The 16,019-nt window shown below is 45.5% G+C and overlaps 2 protein-coding genes across 2 annotated transcripts in view; both read right to left on the bottom strand.

Annotated features, from left to right (window-relative positions):
- Positions 1-14,941, bottom strand: part of LOC138955302 (RING finger protein 32-like) — a 37,936-nt gene extending 22,995 nt beyond the window's left edge. Inside the window, exons 1-2 of the mRNA XM_070326928.1 lie at positions 14,504-14,941; positions 13,655-13,687 (exon numbers count right to left, since the gene is read on the bottom strand). Of these exons, the coding sequence (XP_070183029.1) occupies positions 13,655-13,687; positions 14,504-14,761 (291 nt within the window). The 5' untranslated portion in view covers positions 14,762-14,941. The remainder of the gene's footprint in view (positions 1-13,654; positions 13,688-14,503) is intronic.
- LOC138955303 (uncharacterized) lies at positions 1,297-8,194 on the bottom strand. The gene is made up of 2 exons (XM_070326929.1): positions 3,495-8,194; positions 1,297-2,467 (listed from the first exon to the last, which is right to left on the bottom strand). Exon 1 carries the CDS (start codon positions 8,062-8,064, stop codon positions 4,060-4,062), a length of 4,005 nt encoding a protein of 1,334 aa, XP_070183030.1. The 5' UTR covers positions 8,065-8,194; the 3' UTR covers positions 1,297-2,467; positions 3,495-4,059.
- Positions 14,942-16,019: the final 1,078 nt, after the last annotated feature.

Genomic DNA, 16,019 nt, shown 5'->3' with positions numbered 1-16,019 from the left:
CACCTGCTGTGCGTTTCCCCTGAGCGACATAGCAAGGTTCACCCCCTTCTCGGTGTAGTCCCAGCCGTTCCATCTAGAGCAAGTTTCAAAGTGGCAGAGCCAATCTTTCAAGTCAATTTTTGTGCCTGCGAACACTTCTGGGAACCTTTCTTTCCGGCTGCGAAACGAACTGTTGTTCAGAAATGTGTTGTTAAAAGACCTGTTATTTGCCCTCTGACTCACATTTGACCTTTTTCGCGAACAGCGACTATTGCAGCTGCTGGACGAGCTTTTTTCATCACTACTGCTGGAAGAGTAAGAAACATTGCTCCTACGTTTCGAACTTCTTTTCACCCGTTTTGGAACTCTACTGTTCTGCGTCAACCAACTTGGCACCAAAAGCCGAAGAAAGCCTAAAACAGCACCCATCTTGCCAAGTCACAAGAACACACAAAACACGACTGTACGTGATGAAAACGCTTCTGCAAAACTCTAACAATCGCCAAACACCTCTTTTGTAACCTAGACACTAACAAAATCCTACTGTCACGGGATGATTTTGAAACAGAAACACAAAAAATCCTGGTTCACGGCATCAATTTGTAACCGGAGCCCTAGAGAGGGTCCGTATCCTCATTATTTGTTCTCAGGGGGAGGCTGAAGATTGCCGAGGAGAGCAACTATGGTTATCTTACCTTTACTCTGGCCCTATGTAATGTAGCTGCACAATCAGTCTAGTCTATGCCTCGCGTTGTGTTCAATACATGTGCCTACAATACTAGCCGACCTCGGTATTCAGAGGAAACCCTGTGTGTTTCTTAGTGATCTAGACTGTGCGTTACATAAATATTGTGATGTGTGTTTTGGATGTTAGAGTTTGCCACGTACAGTACAGTTTTAACAACACATGTTTACAGCACAACAGTCAAGGAGAGGCAGAAGTTACAATACATGACACGAAAGCAAGCTCACACACTTACGTTCGTTCACCGACACGCGCATGTTCACGCTCACCTCTCGTACGTACAGTGATGTTCACCATAACTCATAGGAAACAGTTACAAGGTTTTATTTTACACTATATTACATGAAAAGCAAGTAAACAAACCCATCAAACAAAGCACCAAACAATCCTTCAATCAATTTTACCTAGCGTTTACCCCCAACTCCGATTCAGTAGTAACTAGCACCTACGGCTCCTTTCTTACGTTGTAACTCCCCTAAGTTTTGGGAGAGGTATATGAATACCTTTTATCGTACAAAACACTCAGACACAATCAACCACTCTTACTCTAATCACTGACTCCACACCCAGGCAACATTCAAACCAAAGTTTATTATTTACACACACGACAACACCGCATTCACATTCACATCCAATCACAATCGCTCAAAATCAAAGATAGATGAAGAAGGAAGAATTATCTTAAAGTTTAACAAAACAAAATGGCTATAAGAATTTATAACTTGATACTAAAAGAACTGTAAATATCCCTAAATATTACCACCTACCACCTTAATTCCCTGATCCCGAAAAATCAAAAAGTCTCTTTATAAATCTATCTCAACTCAAAATCCGCTTATCTTCACCTACAGTAATCAATTAACCCCGTTATTTATTAACTAACTATTATTTCTAACTTACATTTACACTAATACCTCGTGATAGGGACTACCAACGTTTCTGCTACACTGCCTTCAACCTTGATGCAAAAGATCACCGCCAAACGCAGCTACACATGAAACCCGTAGGCCCAGCCACCAGTAATACTAATTAACTTAACTTTAAATAACAAAACCCTCAATTCTCTTCCACTTATTTCAACACAATAAATGGTACAAACATTAATTCATCAATAACACATTCACATTAATCCACCACGTAACAACCTTACTTCATAACAACAAATTACCATATCACTACATACTTTTCTCTTCGTGCGTAATGATCATGACGTTTCACAACCAAGTCCAGTTCACATCTCGCCGAACCACAAAATCAACGTCGCTCAAAGAAAACAATAAAGACACTCCAAATTAGTCCCGTTAAAATGTAATTTACCAGGCCTGGTACTAAGTTAATAACCTAATATTTAATTAATAGTCAATTTCTACCTAGTTTCCTCTAACACTTGCAAAATCTCTATGTCTTTAATGTGTTTAAACTCACTTATAGGTCACAATGCTTATTGAAGCCACAGCTGCATAACTCAAGGCACACAGATGCCATAATATATTCTTGTGCACAGACTGCTCGTGGCAATAGAATGCCAGCACCTTCCACCACTTTACCCACTGACGGTGGGCCACCTCACCTCCACAGCTCACACTTGCGACACACCGGTGGCCAAACACCCCACCAACTAACACGCCTTCCTCCCGGGTATAGAGCCGGAAGCCTCTTGCACCCGGAAACTCATGCTGTCTCTTGTGTCGTTCGTCTCTCCTGGCTTGGACTCTCCCACAGCCCCGCTTCTGTGCTTGAACGCTGTCGTAGGAACAAAGCCAAGTATAACTACTTGTTCCCCCAACAATACTTAATTATCTCCCCTTACCCACAAAGTCCATAAATTGACTCTCCTAACAACAATATCTCCTTCATTTGACTTCCCATAATTATCAATTCTCATCAACTTACTAAGTCCCCTCTTTACTTAATTACTCACTAATTACCATAACTAACTACTTAATTAACCACCCTGGCCATCTCATCAAAGTTACTATTTAACTTTAACCACAACATCACTGTCAAATACCAGAGTCCCAACATAATCAATTATGTAATAATTCTTACACTTTCCACTCACTTAAATACCTAATTATAGCCTTTACTTTTATACACTTGTAAATACACCATCATCAATATAAATGTTCAAAGTATTTACAACTCCCATTCCACCAAATCAAAACAACATGGCTGCCCCCATAATAAACAATTCCTATTCCATTATTTGACCCAACCATTTACAAGCAGCCCCTTCACAACCACGCCACTTCCCTCACACCTTATGAATTTAAGTCATATTACATAGTGGCACCTCGTTCTTCCCTCTTTCCCTAACCGTGATGACGTCACATATTTACAACCAACCCCCCGTCTTCTGTCTTGACAGTGAACTCCCGTTTACACCTCCCGTACCTCGTGTTCACTTTTCCGTACTTGCACCTACTACACGACTCTTTCTCTGGAGTTAACGCTCTCTACCTTAAATTCACCCTCCATAAAATAAATCCTTCCCACACATAAGTTCACTCGCAGCAACTGCTGACACCTCTTTTCTTCTCTCCACCAGCCTACTCGCTCTCCACACTTCTTGCACAATAAAAAACTGTCCACCCCCTTTCCCTCGTTTCCCATTCCCCCTCTCCCCTTTCTACCCCCGACACCCAACACATAAAATGACACCAACCAAGGAAACTAAAAACTAAACCTCTCTCATACACAAACACTACCGAACCAACAAATTTTGACCCTGAGCACGGAAGGAGAGAAAAACTACAGAATTTCAACACACCTTGCCGTTCGAGGACTGACCACCCGTAGAAACCCTTGAAGCCACACCAAGACAGCTGGAACACAACTTGTCTCCGGGGTTGTATAAAACATCAACACGCCGGTCGGCCGGATAGAGCATTCACATCAACCATCCGTTTCCTTCACAGTTTTACACAGCAGTGACCTTCGAGCCTGTGACTCGTTCACGCACCACGCAACACCACGTGCGTGAATACCCTCCCGCGATTGGCTGTCCATATCCACGGACACACACTGAGTCACTGTATAGGCACTCATCTAAGCCAAAACCGCACGAAACCCAGCTCATGCACGAATTACAAAATAAGTCATGGCTGGACTTGGGCAGAGTTTGTGACAAACCCCCCACCCAAGTACAAAACACCCTGTATTGAACCAAAAACCACACACCTCTGACCAATGCCAGGAATCCTAATACGTGTAATCAAACCATAACTCCCCTGAACTAAAACACTACACAACTCTACTGACATCCATGGACTTGCAACATGATCCAGCCCACCAAAATCAGTCCATTTTGATGGTTCAATGCTCCCCACATCTGGTTACTCTTCCGAGCGACTGAGCAAGTCGGCCCCCACGTTGTCTCTTCCAGGAATCGCCTGGATGGTATACATGTAGGGTTGCAGAGCCAACGCCCACCGCATCAACCTCTTGTTAGTCGCCTTCAAACCCTCCAGGTACTCTAAGGGTTTGTGGTCGGACTGAATGCAGAAAGGTTTTCCGTAGAGGTACGGGCCAAACTTCCGCACCCCCCACACCACCGCCAAGCACTCGCGCTCGATGGTACTGTAGTTACGCTCCGCTGGCAGCAACTTTTTGCTCGCACAGGCCACCATCTGCATCCCGTCCCCCTGGTCTTGGAGTAGCATCGCCCCCAACCCAACACCGGATGCATCTGTGCGAAGAGTGAAAGGCACGGAGAAATCCGGCAGCTTGCACACCGGCTCTGTGGATAACTTCACTTTCAGCGTATCAAGGGCCACCTGCATAGGCTTCGTCCATCTGACCTTGTTGGGCTGTGACTTCTTGGTTGCGTCTGTCAGCGGAAGTGCAATGTCCGCAAAACCCGGCACAAATCGACGGTAGAATCCGGCTAGTCCTAGGAAGGATCGGATCTGCCGCTTTGTTGTTGGCCTGGGCATCTTCGCTATCTTGTCCATCTTCCCCTCCTCGGGTTGAATCACTCCATTTCCCACCATGTGTCCCAAGTACTCCAGGCGTTTAAACCCCAAGTAACACTTGGATGGTCGAGCTGACAACGATGCTTCCTGCAGCCGCTGGAATAAAGCTCTGAGACACTCCAAATGACGCTCCACGGTTTCAGTTGCCACTAATATGTCGTCAATGAAATTGTCGATCTCGATCATGTCGAGAGGGCTCAACAGACTCCTCATCATCCTTGAAAAGATGGCTCCTGACGTCTTCAACCCAAACGGCATCACCGTCCACTGGTAACACCCCTGCGGTGTCGTGAATGCGGTCTTGGGCTTGTCTTCTGCCGCCATAGGGATCTGCCAGTATCCTTTTGCCAGATCTATCTTGGATAGATATTTCGCCTTGCTGAGCTTGGCGAACATGGCCTCCATGTTTGGCATAGGTTCGGCGTCAAACTCCACTATCTTGTTCAAACGGCGGTAGTCGGAGCAGAACCTCTTTTTCCCGTCTTTCTTCTCCACGATCACGATTGGAGAGCTGTACGGGGACACCGACGGTTCAATGACCCCCATCTTCAACATCGCGTCGACTTCTTTGGCGATAATGTCCCGCGTCGTGAATGGCAAGGGGAACTGACGGACCCTAACTGGTTCGTCATGCGCCAACCGCATGCTACACTCTGCCAGCGACGTCCTCCGTGGCATATCAGTGATGACATCCTTGTTGTCCTTGAGGATTTCCTTGATCCCTATATGCAGTTCTGGCGTCTCTGGATCCAAGTGCACATCCTCGATCGTTTCCTCTGACGTCAGTGGTATCAACGGAATGTCTTCGTGAGATGACTGCACTGTTTCCCACTCCTCCCCTTCATCCACCACACACACCGTTGCTATCGCTGCAGGCCGCTCCACATACTTCTTCAGCATGTTGGCGTGGAACAATTTCTGCTTGGGCCCTATCCTGATGCGGTAGTCACACTCGCCCACTCTTTCCTCCACGACGTAGGGTCCTCGCCAAGCCATCTCCAACTTGTTTTTCTTGAGAGGCAGGAGTAGAAGAGCGCGATCTCCAGCCTCGAAGGTTCGGCGTTTGGCCCCGCGGTCGTAGTGCTTCTTCTGGCGCACTGCTTCCTCACACAGATGTTCCCTAGCAATTTTGCATGTTTCCTCTATTCGGTCCCGGAGGTTCAACACGTACTCGGACGCAGTCTGCGCTTCCTTCCCGTCTTCTCCTTCTTTTGTCCAGAGATCCCTCAAGATGGCCATGGGTCCCCTCACCGTACGGCCGTACAGCAACTCAAATGGGGAGAACCCAGTACTTTCCTGCGGAACCTCCCTGTATGCGAACAAGACACCTGGGATAAACCGATCCCATGTCTTAGGGTCCTCCACACACAATTTCTTGATCATGGCTTTCAATGTGCCATTAAACCTTTCAACCAAGCCGTTGCATTGCGCATGGTACGGCGTAGTGGTTCGTCCCTTGACGGCGAGCAACCGGTGAACTTCTCGCATGACGGCCCCGGTGAACTGTCCACCCTGGTCCGACAGGACCTCCTTGGGTATTCCCAACCTCGTCCACATTGTCCACAGCGCTTCAGCCACCTTCTCTGCCTCAATGGACTTAAGTGCCACAGCCTCGGGGTAGCGCGTCGCATAGTCCACCATCACCAGGATGAATCTCGCCCCACTGTCAGCTGCCGGCTTGATCGGCCCCACCAAATCCACCGCCACCTTCTCAAATGGAGCATTGGGCAGAGGCATTTGCCCAAGCGGCACTTTGGCAACTCGTCCCTTCGGCGTGACTTTTTGGCATCGGTCGCAGGACTGACAGTATCGTCGCACGTCTTCGCACAGGCCTGGCCAATAAAAATCTGCCCATAGACGTTCGCGGGTCTTCTTGGTTCCCAGATGTCCTGCCATGGGTGTGTCGTGGGCGAACTTGAGTAGTCCTTTCCTCAAGGATCTGGGAACGCATATTTGTGAACACTCCAATTTCTTCTCCCGATAAACCCTCTTTAGTATCCCACGAGACATCTTGAACTCCACCATGCCCTTTCCTGCTTGTATCTGTTTCCCTTCCTTGGCCAGTCGTTTTGCGCGCACGAGTGTTTCATCTTCTTGTTGCAAGACTTTCAGCTGATCCGGAGTCACTTGCAGCCCTTCAATCTGCACCACCACCACCGGTTTCACCGGCCGTGTACCTGCTTCAGCCTGTGCTCTGGTTGTCACTGCCGCACACAAAGCCCGTCTGGGATACATCGATACTTCCACCCAGTCTCCGCTCGTAAGCTGGGCCAGGTTTCCCAGGAAAATGTCAGGCCTGATGTTGTCGTTCACGATGGCAAGAATCCTCTCACAGATGTACGGCGATTCTACGTCAACCCATGCTAAGGGATACGTCTTTGTGCAGTCTAAGTCGGCAAACTCTACGTGCACTGTCCCGCTGGTGTAATCCTCAGGCCTAACAAATGCAGCCTTTACCATGGTCTTGTCTGCTCCCGAATCACGTAGACTGATTGCGTCTCTCCCGTTAACCTTGCACCTTCCCATCGGCCGAAATGGAATTTTCTCGCAGTCTTTGCACAACGGCTCTGACGGCTCGGAAGATCTCGTCTGGTCATCTTGCTCGGTCGTCATGCAGGCGTTCGCGGTACACTCCCTGGCAATGTGTCCCGTCTTATTGCACCGGTGACATATCACCCGATTGTTGTATTCCCGATTCCAGTTCGTCTTTTTGTTCCTGCTGCCCTCTACTGGCCTCACTTGGCCCTCTGACTGCTCTGCCTGTTCCCCCGATCCCACTCCGGTCTTGGTACTCCCGTTGCTTGTAGTCTTCTCCTTTTTCTTTTCCTCCTCGTCCATTTGGCCCCCGATGTTACGTTTTGCGTTGAACAATCTGGCGTCCCGTTTTGATTCCAAGTGAGTGAACGCTAACACCGCCGCTTCCTTGGCTGTAGCTGGCTTTTTATCGCTGACGTACTGGAACAGCTCACCCCGGAAATTTGACATCAACTGTTCTCTCAGGATCAGGTCATACAGCCGGTCATAGTCTCCCGCACACTGTGACATCGCTATCCATTGATCCAACAGGGTCTGCAGCCGACGACTAAACTGTACAAAGTTCTCGTCCCCTTGCTTTGTGATGTTTCTGAATTCCCGGCGGTAGTGTTCTGGAGTATGATGGAACTCTTCTAACAGCGCAACCTTGAGCATATCGTAGTCGCTGGCATCCTCGGGAGTCATCCGTAGATATGCTCTCTCTGCGCGACCCTTCAATTGGTCTGCTAATCGACCTGCCCATGTCGCCCTACTCCACCTGTGTGTTGTCGCTGTTCGCTCGAAGTGGAGGAGGTAGTCGTCAATGTTGACAGAGTCATCACAGAAGGACATCTTTACCCGGTATTTGTCAAAACTCGGTTCTCTCTCAGTCCCCCCTGTGCGCAGAGCTAACTCCTCTTTCCACCTCGCCTCACTTGCTTGCAGTTCCTCTTCCCGTATGCGACGCTCCTCCTGGCGTCGCTCTGCCTCATCTCTTCTTTCTTCTCCTGAAGTTCTCGTTCCTCTTTACGTCGGGCCTCTTCTTCTTGGCGTCTGGCCTCTATCTCTTCCCTACGCTGGGCTGCTTCTGCTTGGCGTCGAGCTTCTTCTTTCTTCTCCTGAAGTTCTCGTTCCTCTTTGCGTTGTCGCCGCTCTTCCTTCCGCAACTTCGCCTGCGCCACTCTCTCCTCGACGATGGCCGCCTCCCTGCGCACTTGGGCCATCACAAACTGGGCCAACGTCGCCCCTTGCAAACCCAAGCTTTCACCCTGACTACGGAACCGTGCTAACTCCCTGTCTACCGACTCATCGTCAAACCCATTAGAACCTTGGCCCATGATCGGCGACACTCCCCTTACAGCTTGGCCCTCACCGTACCCCATCGCCAAACGCTGCGCCCCAACAGACCTCGGCCCCAACAATCCTGGCGTCACCAAAGACCTCTCCATCCTCGGCGTAGAAACCGCACCCGGTGTACTACCCGTAGCCAACAACGTCGCACCACCACTTGGTACAGTGAACCGAGGAGGGGTTACCACCAGGGATGCAGCCGCAGACGTCGCTGGAACCTTCTCCTCCATCCTAGCCGCCCGCCTCAACTGACGCTCATCCCGATCTGAATTCGACATCTCCTTGACAAACCAACCTCACCTTGACCCCAACTCCAAAGATGATCGCCCACACCAACCGCGGACAGAATAATACAAAGCAACAACCACAATAGAACTTACCCAAACAGCCAGCTGACAACCTTGGTAGAGTGAGATCCGAGTGATCAGTTCGGACCCCAGGTGTGCTCAAACTCACTCGTTCTCTCTCCTTCCTCTACCGGGTCAAAATAGCCACCCAGGCTTAAAGCCTTTAAGTCGCCCGCCAACCGCCCACGCTAGTCCTCATTCATACCCTTTCATCACTGATTCACACGAGTCACGGCCCTTACTTCCCGATGCTATCTAAACCCTTCCTAATCCCCGAAATGAAACTCCTATCCCACCGCTGCCACCATTGTAACTCCCCTAAGTTTTGGGAGAGGTATATGAATACCTTTTATCGTACAAAACACTCAGACACAATCAACCACTCTTACTCTAATCACTGACTCCACACCCAGGCAACATTCAAACCAAAGTTTATTATTTACACACACGACAACACCGCATTCACATTCACATCCAATCACAATCGCTCAAAATCAAAGATAGATGAAGAAGGAAGAATTATCTTAAAGTTTAACAAAACAAAATGGCTATAAGAATTTATAACTTGATACTAAAAGAACTGTAAATATCCCTAAATATTACCACCTACCACCTTAATTCCCTGATCCCGAAAAATCAAAAAGTCTCTTTATAAATCTATCTCAACTCAAAATCCGCTTATCTTCACCTACAGTAATCAATTAACCCCGTTATTTATTAACTAACTATTATTTCTAACTTACATTTACACTAATACCTCGTGATAGGGACTACCAACGTTTCTGCTACACTGCCTTCAACCTTGATGCAAAAGATCAACGCCAAACGCAGCTCCACATGAAACCAGTAGGCCCAGCCACCATTAATACTAATTAACTTAACTTTAAATAACAAAACCCTCAATTCTCTTCCACTTATTTCAACACAATAAATGGTACGAACATTAATTCATCAATAACACATTCACATTAATCCACCACGTAACAACCTTACTTCATAACAACAAATTACCATATCACTACATACTTTTCTCTTCGTGCGTAATGATCACGACGTTTCACAACCAAGTCCAGTTCACATCTCGCCGATCCACAAAATCAACGTCGCTCAAAGAAACCAATAAAGACACTTCAAATTAGTCCCGTTAAAATGTAATTAACCAGGCCTGGTACTAGGTTAATAACCTAATATTCAATTAATAGTCAATTTCTACCTAGTTTCCTCTAACACTTGCAAAATCTCTATGTCTTTAATGTGTTTAAACTCACTTATAGGTCACAATGCTTATTGAAGCCACAGCTGCATAACTCAAGGCACACAGATGCCATAATATATTCTTGTGCACATACTGCTTGTGGCAATAGAATGCCAGCCCCTTCCACCACTTTACCCACTGACGGTGGGCCACCTCACCTCCACAGCTCACACTTGCGACACACCGGTGGTTAAACACCCCACCAACTAACACGCCTTCCTCCCGGGTATAGAGCCGGAAGCTTCCTGCACCCGGAAACTCATGCTGTCTCTCGTGTCGTTCGTCTCTCCTGGCTTGGACTCTCCCACAGCCCCGCTTCTGTGCTTGAACGCTGTCGTAGGAACAAAGCCAAGTATAACTACTTGTTCCCCCAACAATACTTCAATTATCTCCCCTTACCCACAAAGTCCATAAATTGACTCTAACAACAATATCTCCCTCATTAGATTTCCCATAATTATCAATTTCCATCAACTTACGAAGTCCCCTCTTTACTTAATTACTCATTAATTACCATAATTAACTACTTAATTAACCACCCTGGCCATCTCATCAAAGTTACTATTTAACTTTAACCACAACATCATTATCAAAATACCAGAGTCCCAACATGACCAATTATGTAATAATTCTTACAATTCCCACTCACTTAAATACCTAATTACAGCTTTTACTTTTATACAATTGTAAATACACCATCATCAATATAAATGTTCAAAGTATTTACAACTCCCATTTCACCAAATCAAAACAACATGGCTGCCCCCATAATAAACAATTCCTATTCCATTATTTGACCCAACCATTTACAAGCAGCCCCTTCACAACAACGCCACTTCCCTCACACCTTATGAATTTAAGTCATATTACATAGTGGCACCTCGTTCTTCCCTCTTTCCCTAACCGTGATGACGTCACATATTTACAACCAACCCCCCCGTCTTCTGTCTTGACGGTGAACTCCCGTTTACACCTCCCGTACCTCGTGTTCACTTTTCCGTACTTGCACCTACTACACGACTCATTCTCTGGAGTTAACGCTCTCTACCTTAAATTCACCCTCCATAAAATAAATCCTTCCCACACATAAGTTCACTCGCAGCAACTGCTGACACCTCTTTTCTTCTCTCCACCAGCCTACTCGCTCTCCACACTTCTTGCACAATAAAAAACTGTCCACCCCCTTTCCCTCGTTTCCCATTCCCCCTCTCCCCTTTCTACCCCAGACACCCTACACATAAAATGACACCAACCAAGGAAACTAAAAACTAAAACTCTCTCATACACAAACACTACCGAACCAACAAATTTTGACCCTGAGCACGGAAGGAGAGAAAAACTACAGAATTTCAACACACCTTGCCGTTCGAGGACTGACCACCCGTAGAAACCCTTGAAGCCACACCAAGACAGCTGGAACACAACTTGTCTCCGGGGTTGTACACAACATCAACACGCCGGTCGGCCGGATAGAGCATTCACATCAACCATCCGTTTCCTTCACAGTTTTACACAGTAGTGACCTTCGAGCCTGTGACTCGTTCACGCACCACGCAACACCACGTGCGTGAATACCCTCCCGCGATTGGCTGTCCATATCCACGGACACACACTAAGTCACTGTATAGGCACTCATCTAAGCCAAAACCGCACGAAACCCAGCTCATGCACGAATTACAAAATAAGTCATGGCTGGACTTGGGCAGAGTTTGTGACATACGTATGCTTATCTCATTCCTGCTCTGTTTCACACACAAGACAGACACGGCAACAACACGTAGACTCAACACTGAAAGACAGAACGAACATGCAAACGTTCAGCATTTAAATGCAACGCTGAAAGACAACGATCACTGAAGCAAGACACACAGCATTTGTTCAACGCTGAGAGACAACGATCAAGCAAAACACACAGCATTTGTTCAACGCTGAGAGACAACAAACAAGCAAGACACACAGCATTTGTTCAACGCTGAGAGACAACAAACAAGCAAAACACACAGCATTTGTTCAACGCTGAGAGACAACGAACAAGCAAGACACACAGCATTTGTTCAACGCTGAGAGACAACAAACAAGCAAAACACACAGCATTTGTTCAACGCTGAGAGACAACGAACAAGCAAAACACACAGCATTTGTTCAACGCTGAGAAACAACGATCAAGCAAGACACACAGCATTTGTTCAACGCTGAGAAACAACGATCAAGCAAAACACACAGCATTTGTTCAACGCTGAGAAACAACGATCAAGCAAGACACACAGCATTTCTTCAACGCTGAGAGACAACAAACAAGCAAGACACACAGCATTTGTTCAACGCTGAGAGACAACGATCAAGCAACACACACAGCATTTGTTCAACGCTGAGAGACAACAAACAAGCAAGACACACAGCATTTGTTCAACGCTGAGAGACAACAAACAAGCAAGACACACAGCATTTGTTCAACGCTGAGAGACAACAAACAAGCAAGACACACAGCATTTGTTCAACGCTGAGAGACAACGATCAAGCAAAACACACAGCATTTGCAAAACACACAGCATTTATTCAACGCTGAGAAACAAAACGAACTACGAAACAGAGACAGAGTACACACTTGTGCAGCGTGTAAGAAAGAGATAAAAAGACGAGGGAAAGAGAGCAAGCACTTATTCAGCGCTGACTCACGAGACTCGCAGAGCCGGCCTCTTTTATAGTCTCTCAAAGACTCGGTACTGATCTTCTGTGATCGCTGTGGGCTGGCTGTAAGGGAGGGGATGGGGGTATCTACAGGAAAGGTGGGGGTGACTAGAAGGAAGGTGGGGTCACTGAGTACCTGCAACTCTGAGCTAGTAGGGCTCTCCCGCTACAACAGTTTTAAATGACAGTGTTAAATGACAGTTTTAAATGACAGTGTTAAATGACAGTTTGAAATGACAGTTTCAAATGACAGTTTCAAATGACAGTTTTAAATGACAGTTTTAAATGACACTTTGAAATGACAGTTTGAAATGACAGTTTGAAATGACAGTTTGAAATGACAGTTTCAAATGACAGTTTCAAATGACAGTTTCACACAGGAAAAGGTTTCTGTATCATTGAGTGTGCTCTTGTCAGCTGTTTCAGACTCTCAATTAATGTGAAGGAAATTAACAATGGAAACATCACGATACATGGAGGGCAGAAACATCACGATACATGGAGGGCAGAAACATCACGATACATGGAGGGCAGAAACATCACGATACATGGAGGGCAGAAACATCACGATACATGGAGGGCAGAAACATCACGATACATGGAGGGCAGAAACATCACGATACATGGAGGGCAGAAACATCACGATACATGGAGGGCAGAAACATCACGATACATGGAGAGCAGAAACATCACGATACATGGAGGGCAGAAACATCACGATACATGGAGGGCAGAAACATCACGATACATGGAGGGCAGAAACATCACGATACATGGAGGGCAGAAAAAAAAGTTGACTTGCTCTATAAAAAACATGGCTGCATGATAGCAAGACCTGCAAGTAGAAAAATCAAAGTTCAACCACATTTCCATGAAATCAGAATGGACAAACATATCCTATGATGATCAATGACAAAATCAAAATACAATATTTCTTTCACATCTTTCATTTGCAAGACTCTCTGTCTTTCTGCCTGTCAGTCTGTTTGTGTCCTTGTTTGTCTGTCTGCCTGTCAGTCTGTTTGTCTCCTTGTTTGTCTGTCTGCCTGTCAGTCTGTTTGTCTCCTTGTTTGTCTGTCTGCCTGTCAGTCTGTTTGTCTCCTTGTTTGTCTGTCTGCCTGTCAGTCTGTTTGTGTCCTTGTTTGTCTGTCTGCCTGTCAGTCTGTTTGTCTCCTTGTTTGTCTGTCTGCCTGTCAGTCTGTTTGTCTCCTTGTTTGTCTGTCTGCCTGTCAGTCTGTTTGTCTCCTTGTTTGTCTTTCTGCCTGTCTGTCTGTGTCCTTGTTTGTCTGTCTGCCTGTCAGTCTGTTTGTGTCCTTGTTTGTCTTTCTGCCTGTCAGTCTGTTTGTCTCCTTGTTTGTCTTTCTGCCTGTCAGTCTGTTTGTCTCCTTGTTTGTCTGTCTGCCTGTCAGTCTGTTTGTGTCCTTGTTTGTCTTTCTGCCTGTCAGTCTGTTTGTCTCCTTGTTTGTCTGTCTGCCTGTCAGTCTGTTTGTGTCCTTGTTTGTCTTTCTGCCAATCTGTCTGTCTGTGTCTTCTTTTTCTCTCTCTTGCTCTCTCTCTATCTCTCTCTCACACACACACACACACACACACACACACACACACACACACACACACATACACACACTCCACACACACACTCACACACACACACCTGCTGCTGCAGTCCAAAGTCCTCTTTACAGATGACGCATGGCTCCTTGGAGTCGTCCCGGGCATTGGATTTGGCCTTGGCATTGGTCCACTCAGCCTCAGATAAATGCTGACCAGGTGCGTCTACCAGTCCCAACTTTTGAGCTGAGCCATGAAATACAATACAATACAATACAACAATACAATACAATACAATAACTTTATTAATCTCTAAAAGAGGTGCTGACTTTCGTTTGTGCATTGTTGATGGTGAATGCATGTTAATTTTTTTTTAATATACTTTCTTATGTGATAACCAATGTGCTATATTTTCTCAGGACAAAGAACAAATGTTTATTTTGAATGTTTTATGTATGTTATTATTACGGACACAAACGCTCAGCAATGCAATTTCTCTTTTAGAGATTAATAAAGTTATTGTATTGTATTGTATTGTATTGTATTGCAAACTCATGTGGATAAATACAGTAATCGAAAGGCGCGCACTTTGCAACAAGAGTGGGTTTTTTTCACTTAAGAATGCATTCTCTATATATGATGCGAACCATTCTCTATATATGATGCGAACCATTCTCTATATATGATGCAAACCATTCTCCATATATGATGCGAACCATTCTCTATATATGATGCGAACCATTCTCTATATATGATGCGAACCATTCTCTATATATGATGCAAACCATTCTCTATATATGATGCGAACCATTCTCTATATATGATGCGAACCATTCTCTATATATGATGCGAACCATTCTCTATATATGATGCGAACCATTCTCTATATATGATGCGAACCATTCTCTATATATGATGCGAACCATTCTCTATATATGATGCGAACCATTCTCTATATATGATGCGAACCATTCTCTATATATGATGCGAACCATTCTCTATATATGATGCGAACCATTCTCTATATATGATGCGAACCATTCTCTATATATGATGCGAACCATTCTCTATATATGATGCGAACCATTCTCTATATATGATGCGAACCATTCTCTATATATGATGCGAACCATTCTCTATATATGATGCGAACCATTCTCTATATATGATGCGAACCATTCTCTATAAATGATGCGAACCATTCTCTATATATGATGCGAACCATTCTCTATATATGATGCGAACCATTCTCTATATATGATGCGAACCATTCTCTATATATGATGCGAACCATTCTCTATATATGATGCGAATCATTCTCTATATATGATGCGAACCATTCTCTATATATGATGCGAACCATTCTCTATCATTCTCTATATATGATGCGAACCAGACGCTGATGTGTCAAAAGTAAAGACAGGTTCGTGGAAGATATTCACTGGGTATTCTGTGAATGCACGCTTTGTATTTTGATTTATGTTTTTATAATCTGAGTAATAAGACGCCAGCCGGTATGGGGTGCAGTGTGTCGTAATTGCAAACAAAGGTGTATGACTGAGCCAACACAAATGTATAGTTTTTCAACCAGATCAAGGCAGTTTTTTTTACAAAATCAA

The sequence above is a fragment of the Littorina saxatilis genome, unplaced genomic scaffold (assembly GCF_037325665.1).
Source record: "Littorina saxatilis isolate snail1 unplaced genomic scaffold, US_GU_Lsax_2.0 scaffold_294, whole genome shotgun sequence".
Lineage (NCBI taxonomy): Eukaryota > Metazoa > Mollusca > Gastropoda > Littorinimorpha > Littorinidae > Littorina > Littorina saxatilis.
The sequence above is the reverse complement of the archived record's forward strand: the minus strand, read 5'-3'. Positions and strand labels throughout refer to the sequence as shown.

Coding starts and splice junctions, on each gene's coding strand:
- LOC138955303 (XM_070326929.1), bottom strand. CDS start 8,064: ATGTCCTTCTGTGATGACTCTGTCAACATTGACGACTACCTCCTCCAC.